The following is a 21,575-nucleotide window of genomic DNA, read 5'->3' as shown; positions in this document are numbered from 1 at the left end:
TCTCAAGAGGCACATGTAGATCTGGGAGTATGTGTCTCTATTTTGTGGAGATGTTCTAGGTGGTACTTTGGATCCCTCGGTTACCTGACTTGGACACTAGTCATATCTGATGTTCTTACTAAGACATATGGTCTGTAGTTTTTTTACACTGTGATGGTAGGACATGGTGTTCTTGTGGTTTTTTTCTGACTTTTTTTTGTTTGTAGAGTTATCGTTCAGTAGCAGCATGATTGTTCCCAAGTGTCAGTACAACAAGGTTTATGTTACCTCACCCTGCTCTTGAAGTAGTAAAGGAATGTTACTTCATTTAATAATAGAGCCAGGGGGTAAATGCCAGAGCCTGCAAAGGTCTTCAGCTTTTGTGTCTGCTGCTTTTTGCACTGGTAGCTTAGCACTTTATTTTTGACAGGTTTGACAGTGGATGATGCCGTTTGTCGTGGTTTAGGCCTGATTGGCAGACAACCACAATGCAGCAGCTCTCTTTCCCTTCCCCTCCGGCAATGAGAAGGGACAGAGAGCCAGGCTTGGGGTTCAAGATAGGACTGGGATGGGGAAAAATCCCCCTTTTATGATCACGAGCAAAAGGCAGACTTGTTAGGGGAAGGAAAAAAAGAACATACATTTATTACAGACACTAACAACACATAACAGAGTAGGACAGTGAGAAGCATTGCCACATCTTGAGAACACCTTCCCCCCACCCCTCCCTTCTTCCCTTCTTCCTTCAAACACAGAATGGAAGTATTAGAAAGGTGGAAGTGGGGATGGATGGCCAGGAGGAATGTAGAAGTGTTGCCTGAGTGTACAAGAATGGAGGTAGGAAAGCCGTAGCTCAGCTGGAGTGAGGGATGTGAAGGGCAACCAGAAGGGCTTCTGTAAGTACATCTGCAGCAAGAGGAAGGCTAAGAAAAATTTGGGCTCACTGCTCTGAGAACCTCCTGACCAAAGATACAGTGGAGCCAGAGATACTCAGTGCCTTTTCTGGCCCTGTTTTTAACTGGTTAAACCAGTAGTTGTGTTTTACTGAGCTAAACCAAGGTGTTGTATTTACCCTTCTCAATGAGGGATGATGAAGTGAGAAGAGTTGTCTGATTTGCATTCTGACATGGATGAGTGCTATCAGCCTGAAACCTGTGCAGTGGATCATACCTGGCAGTCTGAAGGCGAAACACTGCAGTCACAGCAGCCCGGCAATGAAGGAGCTGGCAAGCAGAGCACAAGGTCTGGAAGTTAGTAATTTATGCTGGGTAAGAAAGATGTTCGCTGGGGATCTAGGTAAGCAAGTTTGTCTGCTTGCTGGAATTTTATTTGCAGATTCTAATGTTTGTTTGGGCATTCTATGCTTTTTGTGGGACAGAGGTCTCCCAAAAGAGGGTGTATGTGAAAATTATTGCCTTTGAACAGAGCAGCACATGACCAGCCTGTGCCAAAGTATGAGATAGGGTTAATGCTGGTGAAAAGCTGGAAACCCAAGGCAGAGCAACCCAGTTATCTTATTGGGCTGGAGAGATGTTTTCTTAGGGGGTTGTGGTGGCGAATTTCTCCTTTCTGCTTTTAAAGTTAGGAGGGAAGAATCAAGCTTCTGTTGGACTAGTAGTGAAAGTAAACAAATGGTGAATGGTTCCTTGAAAAAGTTTAAGAATTGCAGAATTAATTTATTCTTGGGTGGGCAGCAGTCATGAAATAATTTGATAGGAAATGTCAGCTGGTAGATCTAAGTGAGGAGAACACCTGAAAGCCAGGAAATTGAGGATAAGTGGTGATTGGTGGAGAAACAAGACTGCACAAATAATTTCAAATTTTCATCAAGCTTCCAAAGAAGAGAATGTGGAGAACAAAGTCTGGATGAGGACAGTGAGCCTGGAGAGCATAGTGTTGATTACAAAGGGAAATAGACTGTGGTTTTGTTTCTTTCACATCTAGTCAGGGTTGAAAATCTTCCATGCAAAAACAAAGGGGAAGTTCTGCCAGAAGCTGCAGTTTTAGGGAAAAGACAAGGGCATTCAGAGTCACAAGAGAAAGAGATGAGAAAGCTGGGGAACAGAGGAGAAATAAAGCAGAATTAGCTGCAGGTAGAAAGAGATTTGTACCCAAGATTCATACCAGAATCTATGTGATTGGAAATTCTGCATCAGTTATGGCCAGAGCAAGCAGGCTTATAGTAATCTCCAAAAGAAGTTCAAAGAAATTGAGGTGTAGAGTGTGGTGGGTTTTGTAGGAAAGCTACTTTGACAAAGAGAGTGAAGGTCAGTAGGTTGTTCATGGACTGGAACTGTAAGGAAAGGTTTAGTAGGTTTGATTTTTTTTTTTTTTGCCCTGAGGGGAACATTCTTAGGCATTTATTTTTTTTTAATTGATAAATTTCAGGTGTGTCCCTTGGACATAGACTGTCAGTCCATGGTGAAATGCGCTTGATGATAAGCCTTAAAGTAGTGAAGAACCAACAAGACTGGTAGGGATAGAGAGGGATCTCTGGCAAAGGAAATTTTATGGATAAGACAAAATCAGAAAGCAGGTATGACGCCAGGATAGCTAACAGGGATGAGGAAATGGAAATGAACATGTCAAAGTTGAAGTGATATTTGAAAAGGTTAATGTATTCCCTTCAGGCAGGAGACTGGAACTAGATAATCTCCATTTTGGCATGCTGAAAATAATGGTCCATGTAACTAAGAATCCTGGAGCAAAGATTTTTTTTATCTATAGATTTTACCAAATCTTTACTGACAATACTTGATATATGTTAGAAAAAATGTATGAAAAATGTTAGAAGAAATACATAAAGAAAAAATTATCCCAGCATCTATAATCCCAGTATTGTGATTTAAGTGTGAAGTTTGTACAAAAAAAATAAAAAAGGACAGAAAAACCCTGGAGACTGAGATTGAGACCTAGGTTACATTAACCTGAGCTTTCTTTGTTAAAATTACTTATTTCTGCCTGAGAGGTGCAGTAAACTTCATGTCCAAACTTGTAATATCTCTTGTGTAGCTGTAGCAGGTAATTTTAGTTAAAGTGGAAGGCATCAGGATTATGGGAAGTATCAAACAGGTAAGAAACTGCCTGGAAGAGCTGTCTGGAGAGAATTTACTCATGGAATTCTTGAATAATTGATTTCATAGCAAAGTTACTTAGAGGTTCAAGTGCATAATAGGCAGTGGTAACCCAAATTCAGGAAGTATGGACATGAGTAGGACTGGAACACAATGGCTCTTCCAATTTGAAATAACAGCAGCCCTTATAAATATGCAGAGAACTCTTGTTTCTTGACCCCAACTGCTTCTCAGAAAGATAGGGCAAGCCTCTCCATTTTGGCCTGCAGTATATCAAGATTTAAGAGGCTTTTTTTGATTTTAATTATTTCAGCCATAGCCACATGGAAACAATAAAGCAATTTGAATCAAGAAGCAATGTAAGTGCGTCCTTATGCTGGTGTACTTCCACATTAACTAATAATTTCCCCTGTGGCAGCGTTGTGCTGCTGGTAGTTAGCTAAGTCCTGGGAAAACTGGCCATACCAGGAAGTCTTCTGCAGGGATACCCTGTGCTGGTTCTGGCAGCGATGTCATTAGCATTATGCTGCATTTAAGCTAATAAGATTTGGCAGACCTAAACAGCTTGGCCCAGAGCCACTTCAGACATGTCTGTACCTGTGACATTGTCCATCCACAAACGTGTATAATCCCCCTGCAGACAGTGGATCATCTCTGGTATAATCAAGAACTGGAAGGTCTTTGTGGCCAGAGTAAGGAATGAGGTGCTGTTGAATAGCACGGTGTGCAGAGTTGTGTATTTGGACTAACAGTTAAAATTTGTATTTAAAAAATGCAGATGTTAATGCTAGACGCTCCTCTCAGAAATCCTGTTCAGAAACAGAATCTAGTCAAAAACAGAGGAATGTGCGAAGAAGGGTTCTCTGTTTCTCTGGCTGTAGCAAGTTGTATTAGCTATCTACAATATAGAGAGGATTAGAAGCAGTAAATTTGTTCAGTTTAGACAACGAACTGTGAGAACAAAGTATTGTTCTATAAACAGTAAGAACAACTTGTTTGTGGTAAAATCCAGTGTTAATGCAAAAACAAATGGCATTAAAGTTCTTTATAGTGGTTATTCTGTACCTACCAGAGGGTTTTCGAAGAGCTTTCTAGTATGAACAACTGATACAAAAACATTGAGACACCACTAATACAGTTTGGTACCCTTACTGAAGGGATTATTGTTGCCTGTCATAGCAAAAATCTGAAAGTGGCCCAGTGAAGTCTTGGCTATTTCTAAAATTAACAGCTTCTTGAGGTAGAGAGGAGGAAGAAACAACTTAGTGAGTTGTATGTTGGAATTTGGAAAGAAGTTGGAAGTTCTGTGCTATTGGGGTCAGAATTTCTACAGCAGAAACAAAAATTAGTCACATCCATGTTACCAGTATTTGATTCCGTAAGAGTAAGGCATGAGGAGGGGGATGGAATATTGGTTAGTCAAAAAGCAAATTAAGAATTAGTGTAAGCTTTTTTTTTTTAATGGATCTTTTTCTTGGTTTAAAAGCAAATTGAAAACTCCAGTGCAATTTTTTCTTTTATGATGGATCTTTATTTTATATTAACAGTATAGACAGTGAACAGTGGTTAATGCGATAACATCTAGTGTAAAGCTGTAGCTGTAAACTACAGGGCGCAGATACCTATACCTAGTTGTCTTCAGAGTGAGAGGGTATATACCTAGGTCTTTACAAAGACTCATAAGTCTTTTCTCTCTCTCTCTGTTTCTCCTCCATCCTTTTCTCCTGTATTCACATATGTAAATTTACATGAGTATTCATGTGCCTATATATTAATATTTAGTTTGGGAATAGATTCTGTAAATGAAGCAGCAACTCTGAAGATGGAAGCAACAGTTATGTTTTCTGGGTAAACCTGCTTTAGCCATTTTACCTGTGAGACAAGGAGTAACCTTTCTAGCTAAATGCCAGGCTGCTTCTCAGTTTTGCTTTGAAAGTGAAACTGTATATAAATGTCCCTAGTACCGTAGTGTTCAGGGAGTCCTGCAGTGCTGCTCTCTGCTGCAGCGTGCAGTTACTGCAGGCACATTCCTGCAGGCCAGCGCAGCAATTCCTGCTTTCCTTGGAGCAGCTCATTGCAGCAGGACAGCAGACACCTTTGTAACTCTGAAGGATTCAGATATAACCACCATGTTAAAAAGAAAAATCAGGAAAGTCAAGATTTAACAAAGTAAATATAGTGGGCAGGGCTGTGCAAAGCCCAGTTGCTTCAAAACCTTCTAGCTGTGTCAACTTAAAGGAGCTTTCTTGGATTATATATTGAGTGCCTGATCTTGTCACAGTATAGGCTCAGTAAGTGCTGAAGCCTAGTCCTCCCTGTCCCCATGGCATATCTGTGATACTTCCCTTTTGATTTCATCCTTACGTGTATATTCTGCAACAAACTTAATGCTGTTCTTCCAGCATTTACAATTTTGCTCACCACTTGTGAAATCCTGGTGTTGATCTGTTTAGTGTCATGTATGGGAGAGTGTTTTGCAGTGTTGGTTTTTGTTCTTGCTGAACTCTTCTTTTTGTGAGAGGCTGTCTCCCTCTTACACTTGTATTCAGAGCTGGAGGGCTTTGTCCTGCGTATTACTACAAAACTACAACTAATTGCACAGGGTGCTCTGTGAGGCGTAAAGAATTTTCGATAAAGAAATAAGCCTACTTATGTTTTTCTGTGGGTGCTCAAAGGGCATTTTAGACATGCCATTGTCTTCAGCTTTCCAGCCACTTTGGCTTGAGAACTTGTCGTGTAAATTACAAAAGACAAATATGTTGCTTCATACTGTACCCTTTTCTGTATTTTTGTGATGTGTAAAGATAGCTGCAGAGATAAAGAAGTCTTCCAGGAAGGTGTTCTTTATATAGTTTGCACATGAGAATAGATTAGATAATGGCTGTTTACTTCCTTAGTGCTCTGAATCTAAGAATATTCCCTCTACCTCTAAGCAAATTGGAAGACTTATTTTATATACTCCCCACAGGCAGCCCTTGGTAGAGTTCAGCTGCCGTCATCTACCAAGTGTGTGTTGCATCCATTTCTGCCAGATATATAGAGCTCTGGGGGGAGAATACTTGGTTGTGTAATTGCAAAGCTAGTTACTATGGCAGCTTTCCCTGGTGTGCCTGCTGTCTGCACTGGGGGATAACCCTGTGATACTGAAGAAGTGTTTTCTGAAGAGCTGAGGCAGGGAAGAAGTGTCATTGCTCTCTGTAGTTCTCCCAGGTGTTCCTGATGCTTTTCCTGACCAGAGCTGAGGTTCCTAAGAGCAAAAAAGTTTACCAGCACTTTTGAGGTTGGTGTCTTTCATGCCTTGTAAAGCTCTGTAATTGAGACACTTCATTTAGGTTATCTGATTCTGCTAAGCTGGTATCCAGTAGCTATCTGAAGTTCACAAGCTGTTTGGAACACAGTCACCACACTTCATAGTGCCGGTGCACTGAATCATGGTAGGCTAAGCCCGTACTCCTACTTGCTTCTACATAGACATATACATTCTTTCTGCTCTATAACTGTAGAGTTTTGTGTAGAAACCTGTGTTCCCACAGTCTACAGGAGACTCGGGGACATCCTGAAAACATGGTTCACCGAGACAGTAGCCAGCCTGTCCCATGGGCTTACATCTGTGTCACCCAAATGGAGCTGTACTGGTTAATAGCATGTTTATTGAGTAGTCTGAAAAGCTTTTCCATCATGCATGTATGCTTCAGCTAGCTTCTCTCTCTTTAATGCACAATGAGCTCTGTCACCACTCTCCCACGGTCCTGGCTTCAGGTGCTTTTGCAGAAACACCAAAGGCAAGATAGAAGGGGAACTGGAGCTAAAGGATCCTACAGCCCTGCCAGAGGAAAGGGGGACAGATAGTGGGTAGCAGATATTCCCACCTTAAAATAGCCTTGATGGGAGAAGTTGGGTTATACTCTAGGCCCCAGAGAATTGTAGAGACTCGAGATTTGGCAAGCAACTTAAGAAGTTGCATCTTAATTTTCAGGCTCTTAAAACAGAATTTGAAGAGTCTATAAACACTGTTTATCTTCATTTTATGTGCCAGTGATTTATGTCCAGACATTGTACTGGAATAGTAGAAGGAATGGAGAACAGCCTAGAAGAGGGAGCAAACCCACAGTTTTTGGAGTCCCAGAAGCTGCACCAAAAAATACTGTGATTATTGTCGAACTGAAAGCTGGTAAAAGACCTGGATGTTCTTTTCAGTGCTAATGAAGTTGGATGTTAGCCTTACTGCCACTTCTTTTGGTTGCAGTTCTGTAGTATATCAGGCTCCTGAATTTTAGAACGTATTTTTATGTTGTGGATATCAAAACATAAATTTATGTCGAAGCAAACATTTATGCATTTGGTATCAAAAGCTGAAATCAGGGAATGCAGGGAGGAGGAGAGGAATGTATTTGTAGTAAGATGGTTTTCCTTTTTGTTTGGGGAAAAGGGGAAAGTGTTTTCCTGCTTCGTATATCTTAAATGATCAGAAAGTTTGCATCTACTTGGTATCAATTATACCTATATTTGTAATGAGCTTTGTCATCATACTGAATTGGCTCTGCATTGTCCAGGAGAATTGAGAGTCAATTTTGAAGAAATAGGGTCCTGTTCTTCCCTGTTGTAGTCAGATCAAAAGACACATTGAGATGAATAATAAAGTCCAAATCAAGAAAAAACATTATGATTCAGATGACATCCCTCAGACTGCAAAATTCTGGAATAAGGCAGATCTTCAGTTTAACTAACAAACTATGTCTGAATTAAAGATACCTTCAAAATCAAATATATGATTCCTTTTCAATTTGTTAGGCAGTTTTCTTGCAGAAAATGGACCAGAGTTTGGGCCTCCGCTGGATGAGATGCTGACTCAGGTCAGAGACTTAAATTATGCTTTTTCTCTTGGTTTTGTAAAGTGGCATTTTCTGTGTGCTGCTCAGATTATCTCAATGGGCATCTCATTCCCACGCTTCCCCTTTCCTTATTCTGCGTCTGCACAGAGTCTGTTTGACTTCTGTTCAGAGCTTGTGTTTGGGATATTTGTTGTTACCAGCTACAATGAGCAGCCTCTATTGGAGGGCAGTGCAACTGATATTTCCATATGAATTAGAATTATCTAGGAACAGTATTTTTGTGTTGAATGCTTTGTTCCACCCATTCCACTGTCTTTTATGCTGCTAAATTCTCTGATCATGTATGTAAATTCCACCTTCAGGCATGGTCTTTAAAATTTCTTTAAGAATCCAGCTTACCATTTAGCACAGAAGGTCTTAACTGGAAGTACTTTCCTTAACAATTTAAAGCAGAAGATAGATTTTTTTTTTTTTTTTAAGGTGAAGTCTCAGAATAATATTAATTATAATACATACATACACACACATGTACATGGTGGAATTGCAGTGTGTTAATAGAAACAAATAAATACAGAAGATCAAAGACTAAAAAATAAGGATATGTACATATAAAATGACAGCTGGCAGTGACCCCTGGAGCAGACTTGCTATGTCCCTGCGATAGTAAACTGTCAGTCCTCTAGAAAGGAACCCATGAACCTGAAAATCTGAAGGATTAAGCTTAAAACTTTCTGATACATCTTGCTGAGAATGGTGCTCATGTTCTGTGGGATTCTGAGGCATTTATTTCCATTTTAGGCCTTTTTTGGTTCTGTGCCAGGAGTCAGCAATCACTGAGCACCCAATAAAAATCTGCGAGCAGGTTATCAGTTCCTTGGGCACTGATGCATTCCACACCTCTTCTGCTTTCACAGCCAGATGCAACCCCAGCAAGGGTGTAATCCTTCCTCTGCTTCGCTGGCTTGTGCTGACAGGTTTGCTGCGTGCGAGACTGTCCTCAGTTTATTCTGGTTTCTCTTCTTTCCAGGATGGCACGGTCTCTGAATGAGTGGCTGTGGCAGCATGAGTTCTGGCTGCCCCCAGGAATCACCTGGCAGGACATGCAAGAATCTGAAGATGTCCATTACCCTCAGCCTCGTGATCTCTTGCTCAGTGTCCCTTTTGCTTTAATCTTGGTTGTTCTTCGATGTGCCTTTGAAAGGTAAGTTATTTAATACTGTTTGGGGTTTGTTAGGGATAATGCTGGCAGTTTGTATCCAAAAGCTGGCTTTATTGTCCATGCCAACATATGACTGAAGAGGTCGACAGAAACTCCAGGTCATAAAGTCTGCTGAGGTACATTTTTCGGTTCTTACTTCTTTTGCCAGTACACAGGGCTGGAAGGAATGTTGAACGTAGAACACAAAACCTATCTGTAAGTTCTAATTATAAGCAGTGTGACTTCCTACACTTAAAACAGGTAGGCCCTAGAAGAGGGCACAACAGAAATGCATGAATGATTCTTTAAATAATCATTTTATGATGATACAAAATTGGAATCCAAATCTCTTATTTGTAACTATACATTTAGCATGCATTCCATAAATTCTATTTTATCTTACACTTTCCTGAGAACAAAGGCGTCTCAGTTGCCTCCACTGATGTGGGAACCAAGGTGCTCCAGGTAACCATTAAAACACAAGTGACCCACATTTATTCCTTGCTGATCTGCAAGACATGGCTGGATACAGTACTCCTCTAGGTAGGTGCTGTCAGTTGGGGACTTGGACACATTTGCAATGTGAAGCTGGAGATCAGCCCCCATTTCTTGCAGTGACCAGGGCTGTCCTATTCTGGGCTCCCCAGTACAAGACACGAACAGGAAGAAGAAGGAGCCAGACTCTTCTCTGTGGTGCCTGGTGACAGGACAAGAGGCCATGGGCACAAATGGAAACTCATGATACTCCATCTGAACATAAGCAAGCACTTTTTTATTGTGAGGGTGGTCAAACATGGGAGCAGGTTCCTCGAGGAGGAGTGGAGTCTCCGTCTGTGGAGATACTGGACACAGCCCTCCACAGCCCGCCGTAGCTGACCCTGCTTGAGCAGCAGAGGTGAGCTTGATCATCTCCAGAGTCCTTTTCAGCATCAATTCTGTGCTTCTGTCCCTTTATTACCCTTCCTCTTGCCGCACCACTCCTAGTCAATCTAAATATCTTTTCCATCTGCTTTAAGATGCCAGTGGCCAAGTAAAACATTATTTTTCTTTCCCATCCAAGTGCTGCCTCAGCTGAGAGAGTTTCCACAGGCTTGGTCCTACTCATTAATTTTAAAGCTATTTTGATTCACAAACTTCATTAAATAAAAGCTTCTTGTCACACCCTTAAAAAAGATAACATCACAATCCCATTTTACAGGTTCAGGAAACCTATAATCATACCACTATCTTACCTATGCCAATTACAAGCCAGTGTTCTGAGCTGTATTCCTGTTCTAACTCTCGGCAGTCATTTATTTCAGCATGACATTTTCTCATTCTCAATCATTGCTGTTTCATATTCAGTTCATCATGGAGAAGAAAGCTTCCCCTAGTGAATGGGAGGCATGAATCAAGTCCTCTGCTCTGTTACCTTATATGTACAGTGGTGCTAGCCCTGTTTAAAATAATTTGCACAAAGTTTGAGCATTGTGGACTGAAAGAATGCATCATGTTATTTCTTGTTCTCCATGTAGATGGCTTTGACTTTGTAGCTTTGTACATATGGTCAATGGATCAAAATGAGTGTATGTAACTAGTATACAAGTTTGGGTTTGGTGGCTTTAGCTTGGCCTCTGGAAATTTATTCTGCCCTCAGGTATTACTTGCAGGTGTGCATTGGGTGCAAAGCATTTTTTCCTCTAGATACACTCTGTTCCTGGTGGTGCCTGCTCTGGGATTTCAAAAATGCTGTAATGTGATCATGTCATTTATCTGTGTTAGAACTCCAGGAGAATATTAAGAGGCAGGAGACACCAAGATTTTTTGCAATCCGTCATTCAGCAGCTGCATCAGCCACCATACTTGGGAGCTGCTGGCTCCATCAGCTTGGTTTGGAGATTAAACCTGGGAAAGACCCTGCTTCCTTGAGCATGGATTTTCTTCTCCTTGGCACCTGCTGACTGAACTGCAAAAAAACTGAGGCAGCAACATCCTTTTAACAACCAGTTATTCAGTGGATTAGGTGGTGACTGTGGGAAGAGGACATGTGGTAGCTGGGTGGGGCCTGGGATACCTGAGGAGGTTGTGGGTGCAGCCCTGGGGGAGAAGAAACAGCTCACACTTCGGTGAAGCAATTCTCTGAGCCAGTTTGCTCTGGGAAAGGTGGGAAAATGGGGCATTCAGTGCTGGAGAGCACAAAGCTCGTTGACCTAGTTTTCACCACAATACTGAAGCAGGTGCGGAGGGAGGTAGGTGATGAGGTCCTGACAAAAGAGAGGACCTAGAAGTTGGGAACCTCTCCCCTTCCTTTGATGTTTCCAGATTGTGCTTGTGAGTAGGAGATATGTCCTGCACCCGTAATTTGGAGCCTGATTTTGAGCACCTATATACCTTAGCAGAACTTTTCCCTGGACATATGCCTGCAAGCAGGGATGTTGGCTTCTCTTCTAGTTCTATAATGTTTGAGACCCTTTTCCATAACAATAGTATTCTTGGAGTGCTATGATTCTGAAGAAATCACAGCTTCTATTGCAAAGTGTTTATTGCCTGTATGGTTAGGAAAATTTGGAAACTGAAGTGATTTGAGGAATAGTAAAGCAGAAAGTTGAAAAACAGAATTTACATACGATTTAATAGTCTGATTCTGGACTTGGCCAGTGATTTTTGGATGTTGGGGAACTGAATTTGAATCCAAATAGTTCCAAAATTGCACTAGAGGAGGATTTTAGTCAGAAAGATTAGTTCTTTTCTTAGGAGGGTTGTGACAGTATGTGAGCCACGTGTTGAACATTAAAAGAAGGGGATACTGTCAATCTGCAGGCAACAGGTACTTGAACTCAGAACAAGAAGAAGGATAGAAGAAGACACCCCTTTGAAGTATTTTATTTTGAAATGTATCTTTCTAAAATTCATTTTGCACAGAGACTTTTGTTGATGGCCAATAATCGGAAAGGATCTGTAAACAGCTTAGGTCCTATAGGCATTTTTTTGGTGGAAAGATGTGGGACATAGTATTTAATTGAAAATGGAACTGGCTTGACTCAGTTTGGACAGTAACACTGTAGTGACTTGAGATCTTGTATCAAACGGCACAGTCAGTTTAACGTGGATGTGAAGCATTGTCCTGTAAGCGAAAGAAGGTAGAGACTATTCCAAGGGTACAGGGATAGCGCTCTGCCAATGGAAAGCATGAGGCTAGAAGAGATTGTGCAGTTCAAAGAAGTTCTGGTTGCTGCTGTCATTGGTTCTGCATTTCTTAGTACTAGAAGGTATTTGCAGAGTGGCACCCTTAAATTCAATAACGGTTAAGAGAGGGTTAAAAAACCAACACACACACACACACACACCCCGAAGGTAAATTATTTCTTGTATCTCATGATAACACTGAAAGCCTGAGCAGAAGGCATGTAGCCCACTTTTGCAAGGTGGGGGAGTATCAATTTATGCCCCTTCACAGTGAATGCATTTAGTTTCAACTTCAGCAGGTTTTGCGTAAGACAGTTTATTCTTTGGTTACTGAATACGAACTTTCCTGTGTAAACTGTGAAGTGAGAGAAGCTCACTGATGAATCAGGCTTGAGATGAGAATCATCTCACTTGTGATATAAGTACCTTGCCTTACCTAGCTGTGGAGAGTGGTACAGTTTAGTTCTCAGACTTTCTCCTTCTGTATTCCAGAGAGCTGATAAACTGCCATAATGAGACCATCCCTGCAGCTAAGATGATGAATCTATGATGTTGAAATCAAAACAAGCATCGTCCTCTTAGGGTTGTGCTTGGAACTGAGTCAGAGCATACATCCAACATGTACAGACGTCCCTTAGGAAGAATTTCAGGCCTTGATTTCCCAATGATGTTCATAAAAGTAGGATTGGTCCCATAATTCATGGTTAAACTCAAAACTTCAACAACAAAGTAATTGTAACTGTGGTTAGTTACACACTCCCTTCATTACCTGCAACTGGCTTGTTTCTGTTGTAGTGAGATTTTATGCCATGACCGTAACAGACCAGCAGGAAAGAGAGACACAACAGGGATTTTAAAAAGTTAAGAAATCGGGATAATTTTAAACAGTTTTTCAATAAAAAACTTGTTGGCAAGCTGCCCTGATGCCTTGACAGAAATATTCTCTTTCCCTTTTAACGTGTCTGAAAAATTCCAGACCTTTCAGTTCATGATGGAGACTGATAAGAAGCTGCAATAAGGTGGTTCTTCAACAACAGAATTTGATTACATGTTCCTCTTCGGAGGAACATGTATCAAATGACTTACCTTTAAGAAAGAATAATCAACCCCACTTCAAGAACCACTTAATATAAGAACCAAGAGCTAGTACAGAACTTAAGGTGAACATTTTCTCAATTTCTGTATAGTTACAGATATCATTGAAATACTGTGTCGTTGTTCTTAGCACAGGACCTGCTGGTCCAATGTCTCTGTTAACTCCTTTGATATTAAACAAATCATAGGATATAATTGAAATATTTCTTAAGAGCACTCAGAGCCAAACCCCAAAATTCTCAGTGATGGCTATATTTGTCTGCCATCTAGCAGTCTGCTGGTTGCAGCAATGCCAGGGTGTTGCTGAATTTCACTGAAACTAATCTGTGCTTACACATAGCTTTTGTGATAACTGTGTGTCTTGTTGGAAAGTAGCTAGCAAGCACACTTACCTCTGGTTCTTCTCTCATGGTAGAAACATACCTTTTTCATTGGTCTTGGTACATCTTTGAATGTACCTGCATCCAGTGATGCTGAAGGAATTTCCCAGAGATGATGAAAAAGAACTGATAAACAGGCCAGTAGGCTGACTGTGCAAAAGAAGGGTGGAAATCAGCTGTTACACAACTGAATAAAATGTGTAACCATTCTGTGTTTTATGCCTTAATGTAACAGAAGTTACGTTCTTTAGGTAGGTGATCTGTTTATAAAATTGCTTTCGTTATCTGTTAATTAAATTAAGAAACAAGTTCTTGAAAAGAAAACTTCCAAAACACCCTGCTGGAAGGATGCTTGATCTAGAATAGTTCCTGAGCACATGCGCATATGCAGGTATTGGCTGTATGACTAGAAGAGACTACATGCAACTACACCATATAGTCACAGTCATAAATATATCCCACAGTATTTTTATGTAAAACATCTTTAAACACCTACATAGCGAAGCAACTTCCACCGTGTTTTTGCTGCAAAGTAAAAAACAAAATCTTGTTCCATATCTGAATCATAAGGGGTAACTGATCAGAGGACTTGCCTGAACAGGATGAAGACTGACCAGGCAGAGCAGGTGTGTGTCTCAGCACTCGGTTCCTCCGCATGGTGTTCATCAGCTCATAACCGCCTGCAACACCGATTTACAGTTCCTAACCCAGTAACTGTTCAGGGAAGCTGTTAGCACCTTAGGCAAAAAACATTTACTATAAAATGCAGAGATAAGGTTTTCCAGAGATTTTGTGTGTTCAGTGTTCAGCAACAGTGCTGAAAAGTGCTTCTAGGCAGATAGTCAGCTCTTTTTTCTGACGAGACTAGCTGCATGCCAGTGGCAGTGTTTAAAAGGTGGAAATTAATAAGGAACAACTAATTGTCCAGAAATTCAAGAAGAATGCAGTTAATTTGGACCTTTTTTAAAATGTTGATTTGCCACATTTCCTGTTTGTGCAGTGTCCATGCAGGACCTCACTACGTACCATTGATGAGGCTGTTTCCTATTGCCAAGAGATAGAAGAGTGTTTGTAGTGGACGAGGTGAATAGTTGAGCATAGCAATTCTATGCCCAAATTTATTACCTCTTGGTAACCTTTTTCTGTTCATGCAGATTTTTTAATTTGCATTGTTTCACTGTGAAAGACTGAAGATGCACAGCTAGCATAAGCATCCATTCCTTGTGACTAGGTTTCTAGTTGCTATGTCCTTATTTTACAACTGTTTGACTTGCATTAGGAAAAATGGAGGCGAATTACTCCAGTAAAGACCAAGTGGCCTCCTTTTTCAGCAGGACATTTCTTTGCGTTAATACCACACATCTGATAGAGCCTCCCTCTTGATCCTGAGCCAAGGTCTTAGTTCAAGTGGATGCTATGTGTGTTCAGTATTCTAGATCGAACCGTGAACAACATTTAAGCCTTATCATCAATGTGGTACTCTGCCTAAGCTGCAAGCAAGCCAAAGACCAATGATAGGTATCGCGGCTGTATCTGCAAGCCTGGGCTTTTTGCCATAATCCCGGATGCCCAAGCACAGTGGATTTGGAAGTTGACAAAGCAGGATATAGCATTTCCTAGCCTCATGTATTTTTGGATATTACAGCAGAGTTCAGGACAGTAGAATACAAGTCCCACTGTAAGTTTGGGGGTTTTCTCAGTTTATTATCTTATTGACATGATACTTGTGCTTAGATCCAAAATATGGGAGGCAGCTGTTGTGTCCTATTTCGTGTTACAACAGTGCTGAAATATCAGAAATCACTCTTCCACTCTTCTATTTTTGCCTGGATCTTTATCTTTTCTTTTGCAGAGCCATAGCCCTGCCCCTCAGTAGCAAACTGGGTGTGAGAGACAAGCAGAGACCAAAAGCTCAGCCCATCCCCGTGCTGGAAATGTTCTATAATACACGTTGCAAGAACCCTGAAGAGGTGAGTCCTTTCTTCCTTTGCTTTCCTTTAGATTTATCCCTTGGGTCTTTATACAAATAGAATCACTTTTGGAATCCTGAAGTTTGGTAATGCCACTCATATTTGGAAGCTCAACAAAGCAGCAGGAACCACTGTAGCACTGGCCACCTGAAATCAGCCAGTCACAGGAGTCATTCCGCAAATGCCATCAGCTCTCAGTTCTGCTTCTGAACATGTGGGAGTAGCAGCTTTCTACAGGTAACATTCAAAAAAAATAAATCCCAAACTACTTCTGCTTACAGGAAACTGTTCTCCCAAATGAAATAATGACCTCTTGTGTTTGCCTTATACACGGCACAAATTGAAACACGGGAGTCTCTGTCGGAACATCAGGAAACACTTTCTTACTGTGAGGGTGACAGCCACTGGAACAGGGTTCCCAGAGAGGTTGTGGAATATCCTTGAGGATACTCAAGAGCCGTCTGGACATGGTCCTAGGCAAGCAACTCTAGGTAGCTCTATTTGAGCAGGGGGGTTGGACCAGGTGACCTCCAGAGGTCCCTTCCAACACCAACCATTCTGTGATGTTGTCTTTTCATATATTAGCAAATCTCTGTCACATCAGCTGCCTTGAACTGACTCCCATGTTGCTAGTCCTTTCAGCTCAACAAATGTGGATTTGTGGATTGCTTGATAGTCCTAGTTCTGGGGTGGGTCATTCTGTTGCTGTGCAATTCATGAGTTTGAGATTGGCCTTTCAGGAAGCCAACCGAAGACATGGCCATCATCACAGAGATTGTAAGGAGTGTCAGCAAACTGCAAACACAAATGGTGGGTAGTTTTCCCATGAGAGATAAAAAGAGTGATCTTGAAGAATGTGGCAGGATAGTCCAGAGTTGTAATGGCTGCTGCTGAGGGAAAAAGCATTGGCAGGATTGTGAATTGACAGGCGATACTAGGATTTAACCTTGTCAGTGAAGTCCCTGGATGTGACCCCTGTGGTAGGGAAAGGAATCAGATTTTCTCTCAGCTCCTTTTTTCAGGCTTTCTTGGCCTTGAATCAACAGCTATTAATCCTTACCAAGGATGTATGAGCAGGGGGCTAGGGTTCCAGTAGCAAGGGATAGTCCTAGGGTGAACATGTTGCTGCCTTGACAAGGCTGTTGCAGCATGGTTTGTACTGCACTGGGGCATGTGGAGCCCCAGGACATTCAGTACCAGGTTAAAAATCAAAGAATGGAGGCTAAATAAAAATGCAGGCATTCATCTGGGTTGCACAGCTAGCCTTTCTCCCCAGCAGTGGGAAGGAGTGTTCTCAGGAACGCTTGCCAGTATGGTGGTTCCTGACCTTCCTCTTGCCTATCTGTCTGCCAAATCTGCACATTTCTCAGTAAAACTATTCCTGTTGCAGAGATCTAACTCAAGGCTTAGCTTTGCAAGCAGGATTTCCCCACAGCTCTCCCTGCACGCACACTGCACTGAAGCTGGTACTTCTGTCCCAGAAAATCGGTGATACTGGAGCATATCCTCACCACAAGACTTCTGACAGCAGTGTGATGTGGAGCAGGAACAGAGCAGCAGGGTGCTGCCTTGCTGTCTCCATTCACTGGTTACACCTTAACCAGTCTTCTAGCTTCCTCCCTCTTCCGTGAGCTCTCAGACACCTGCTTATGAGTCAGCTTTTACTTGTCCAATGCAAGATGAGATTCTGCTGTTCTCAACGGCCTTCTCCTTTGAGGAGAATTCCACATTACGGAGCAGTTGGAGAATATAAATCAGCGTCTCCATTTGTCTCCACCACAAGAATAGAAGTTACTAAGTAAGAGTGGAAAGAAGCATTTATAAAAATTGGTAATGAACATACTTTTGTACAACATGCTTACACTATGCAAGTCACTTTCACGTATGACACCTTTAAGGTAAATGCATTCCATGAAAAACTATTGCTTTACTTATTAAGGCTATGTGTGGTGACACTTCCAGAAAGAATATAAAACATTACGAACTTTTTTCATGTCACATGCCAAAGTCTTAAGAGCCTAAGGACAAGAAGGAAGGTAATTGCAGGATTTCTGTGGGCAATCTATTGAAAAATTACCCCCTAACAGGTTTACCACAACAGGAGAATATCCGGTAGGAAAATGGTGTTGCCTCTGCTCATTGACGTCAGTCAAGCTATTGGCTGGTGCTGCATCAGAATGCTGAAAGGCATTACAAGATTCAGTGCAGAACTTCAAAAATTATGTAAGCTGCAGTGAATCTTTCTTGAAGTGACAGATTTAAGGGACTCAGTCTGTGAGGATAGGGTGAGGAAGTGATTTAACAACAAACTTCTGTGAGTAGAGAAGGCCAGAGTTTGAAAGTTGAAGCTGGAGAAGTTCACATAAAAAATGCAAAGATTCAACACTTAGCATTAATATAGCATTAATAACCAGTTGCTTATGAGGGGAATAGAAAGATTTTCTATTACCTGAGGCATGTACACTAAGAACAGACAGCTTTCTGAAAGATGCCTTAGCTTGAACAGATTTGATCTTGCCACGAGCCTCCAGCTGGGCTATGTGGTGAGTCAGACAAGATGCCCGTATGCCCCTCCTGACCTTCAAACCTGGATCTGAACCCTGCTGCTTCACCTGTTTTCCAGGGTGAGCTGATCAGTTTAGCCAAACAGTGCGACCTGCCGGTGAAGAAGGTGGAGAGGTGGTTCCGGTGTCGGAGGAACACAGATCGACCCAGCCTGTCGAAGAAGTTTTGTGAGGCCTGGTGAGCGGGAGCACAAGCCATGAGTGCCAGGGGCCTTTCACCGAAACTGAGCTCCAGAGGCAGCTCAGTGCCTCCCCGCCTGCCCTCTACCCTGTACCGGAGCATCCTGGGTCTTCCCTGCCCTACCTGGCTCTTCTGCAACTCTCTGCTGCTTCTCTGTTACTAAAATATTCCTTGCTTTTCTGCTTTATTTTCACTCCCAAGTCTCCTTTTACTCCTGTTTCACCTTTATTCTTTGTAGGACCTCTATTTCTGACTTTGTAAGACTGGCATTCTGCTTTGAAGCACAGATGTAACTGAAAAACTCCCTACTGTTTTACATCTTCCTGCTTCTTGCTGCTTTGCTGCTGTTTTGGTGCCTCCAAAATAGCCTTTCTGTTGCCTTTCCTGTGACTTCCCTTTGCCTCACTGCAAGCTGATACCTTCTGCTGCATCTTTCCTGCAACTGTTCTGCACACTGTTGCTTTCAAAAGTCACAGGCAGCAGGCTAGATTGTTTTCTGCTGTCAGTTGACTTCAGCATCCTGAAAGTCAAAAATCACCACTCTTTTATAGTGACAGAAAAAGGGGCCTATGTGAAAGCTTGTGTTTTCCAAAGAGCAAAACTACTCTTGAAAACAGCTGTGTGGAAATCCTCCTTATAATGTAGAGGCACAAAATAAATCTGTCAGCTAGTTCTGTGAATGTTAGTACTGGCTAAGCTTTCCACAGAAAAGGAGGATTCTGAGCATGATTGAAATGCCTTACTTATGAGTGTGTGCTCTGCTAAGGAAGTAGGTTCTCCTGGGAAGGCCACAGAGATGAAAGAAATCATTAAATACCTGCAGTGCTATTCCATCTATTTAGAAGTGTGTATCCATAGGGTAGGCATCAACTCCAAGCTAATCACCTCGTGCTCCACTGAGCATTCAAACTCTAATTCAAAATCCCTGTCTAAAAACCTTTCCTAGAAAAGGAAAAAGAAAAAAAAGGGGGTGTATTATTTATTTATAATATTCCAAATAGCTGCAGTTAGAAATATTTACAGAAACTGTGGACAAGGAGTTGTAAAGCAGCCATGCTTAATCTGCTTCCATCACGATGAAATCTAATTTCTTTCTGCACTCAGCTGGCTTGCAGTAAATAGTAACAGTAAATAGTAAACAGTAGATTCTTTTCTGACTGAACTCACTTAGGGTGGTGGCCTTCCACCTGCCCTCTTACCATTTGCAGTCTCTAGAAAGAATGTCTTCCTGATGTGATATAGTAGCTTTGTACAGTTTATTTCTGTCTTGGAGCTTCTGGGGGTTTCATTGACAGGTGGAGTCTGTCAAAATGTAGTTATTTCTGATTTGTAATGGAGATTTCTGGATTAAATGACTGGTTTAGGCAGTTTTACTCCTTTGAAGATTTCCTGTGTTTAGTTTAGTTTAGTAACAACTTGTTTATTCTGTTGGGGTGAAATTTCCCTCATTCCTTACTATATGTGTCTATATTCAGTGTGATTTGCCTCAGTCCACTGAACTTGGCAAACAGTGCGTATATATTTCTGTGTGGGTTTAATGGGGGTAAATCATTACCAGCTCCTGTCTGAGACCAAACATGACAGCAAGAAATTACTTTACAAGATAATGAATTTAGCATGCCTAATCTCCAAAAGCCTAGGAGAGAGGTTGGCATTGTTTGGCTTTTACCCATACATCTGCTAATGCTGGGGAGGTTTAGGATGATTATCTGGGTGATCTTAGTCAGTGGAATTCTTGTATTTTCTGCCAACTGTAAAGCAGAAAAATTGTTCTTTGTGGAGTCTGCTGAATGTGCTAGTGACATGCAAAGAGCCACTTCTGTTATGATCTGGGCAAACTTTGAACATATTAATGTGTGTCTTTGCCTTAATAGTGTCATTCTTTGAATGAGTGTAATTGATACACAGAATTGCAGCTTGGTGGTTAGTGAATGGGATTCTAACATACTTTGTTTTATTTGTTTCTAGCTGGAGGTTTACATTTTACATCATTTCTTTCTTCACTGGACTTGCTGTCCTGTACGATGTGAGTACACAAGCAGTGCCACCTGCTGTTCTACCTAGCCAGTGCCTGCAAGAATGACAGATTTTGTTGTCAAACGTGTCCTTTCAGACCTTCTTACAGAGGTTTTCCTACCAGGTCAGTGTGTATCTTCTGCACAGCACACTTACGAGACTACAAACATGTTGGACTGTGCTTATTTTAAAAACTCCAGCTCAAAACCAAGAGATTTCTTCTTCTGGCAAAGCAGAAGACGATTGGGATTGTGTAAAAATACATTTCTGTGGGGTAGGAGATGGAACACTTGCCTAAGATGGAAGCTGCAGGTGCCTCTTTTATGTATTGTATACAATATCTGTTTAAGGTAAAAACCTCCGGCTTCCTTTCAAACATGGATGGCAAGTTAATAATTTTATTTGTTCATTTTCTTTTCCTTACCCAAGGTGTGAGAGGTTCAGGCTCATGCCTTCACCTTTTCTCTAACTTGATAAATAATGAGTTCTCCTGATACAAATTGAACTGCCTCAACAGGCAGAAGAGGTAATAGCAGCCGTGTGTATGCTCTAATCTGTGTTCATGAAGCTGGAACTAGGAATCAAATTCCCTAGGTGAGCTTTGCACAAGTCTTCTACACTGGCACCTTCTGAGGGGTTAAGTAATGGAAAACGTGCAGATCTCAAGACAACAAGCACAAACTATGCTTTCAGCTTCTCATTATTGTAACAAGTGAAGAACTTTTAAATTTACACTGACTTCAGAATTTAAGGTACTCTAGAAACATGTGCATTACAGGATGAGCTAGCAAAGGAGTGAAGCAATCTAAATCCCAACAAGAGTTTTGTGGATCTATACATCAAAATAGAAGGCTAGTCTTTGAGGTCAGCTGTGAAAATTTGGTATGGATGACCTGCTTAGCGCAGTAAAAGAGCCCTGTGGCAACAGAAGGGGCAAAATCTTGTTCTGCATGTTATCTGACCATTCTAGGAATGAAAGATCATTTTCACTTTTTGTGAAGGTCTTTGCTTTATTCAGTACACATCTTCCAATTTTCACAAAAAATGAAGCCATCTATCCTACAGACAGTGCCTCTAAATCCCATAGCAAATAGCATGTTATTCTCTTATCTAAAATTGTA

The 21,575-nt window shown here is 41.4% G+C and overlaps 1 protein-coding gene across 3 annotated transcripts in view; it reads left to right on the top strand.

Moving 5' to 3' along the window:
* The window catches only part of LOC104355797 (ceramide synthase 4), a 42,627-nt gene that overhangs the window by 8,607 nt on the left and 12,445 nt on the right, over window positions 1-21,575 (top strand). For 2 of the 3 annotated variants that reach the window (XM_042794771.1, XM_042794772.1), the window contains exons 2-5: window positions 8,913-9,086; window positions 15,576-15,693; window positions 18,317-18,435; window positions 20,407-20,464. In XM_042794771.1, the coding sequence (XP_042650705.1) occupies window positions 8,914-9,086; window positions 15,576-15,693; window positions 18,317-18,435; window positions 20,407-20,464 (468 nt within the window). In that variant the 5' untranslated portion in view covers window position 8,913. Of the gene's footprint in view, window positions 1-7,844; window positions 7,907-8,912; window positions 9,087-15,575; window positions 15,694-18,316; window positions 18,436-20,406; window positions 20,465-21,575 lie in introns of all 3 variants that reach the window. The other variant, XM_042794770.1, reaches the window with a different exon arrangement.

This window comes from Tyto alba, unplaced genomic scaffold, assembly GCF_018691265.1.
Source record: "Tyto alba isolate M040663 unplaced genomic scaffold, T.alba_DEE_v4.0 Super-Scaffold_20000042, whole genome shotgun sequence".
Lineage (NCBI taxonomy): Eukaryota > Metazoa > Chordata > Aves > Strigiformes > Tytonidae > Tyto > Tyto alba.
The sequence above is the reverse complement of the archived record's forward strand: the minus strand, read 5'-3'. Positions and strand labels throughout refer to the sequence as shown.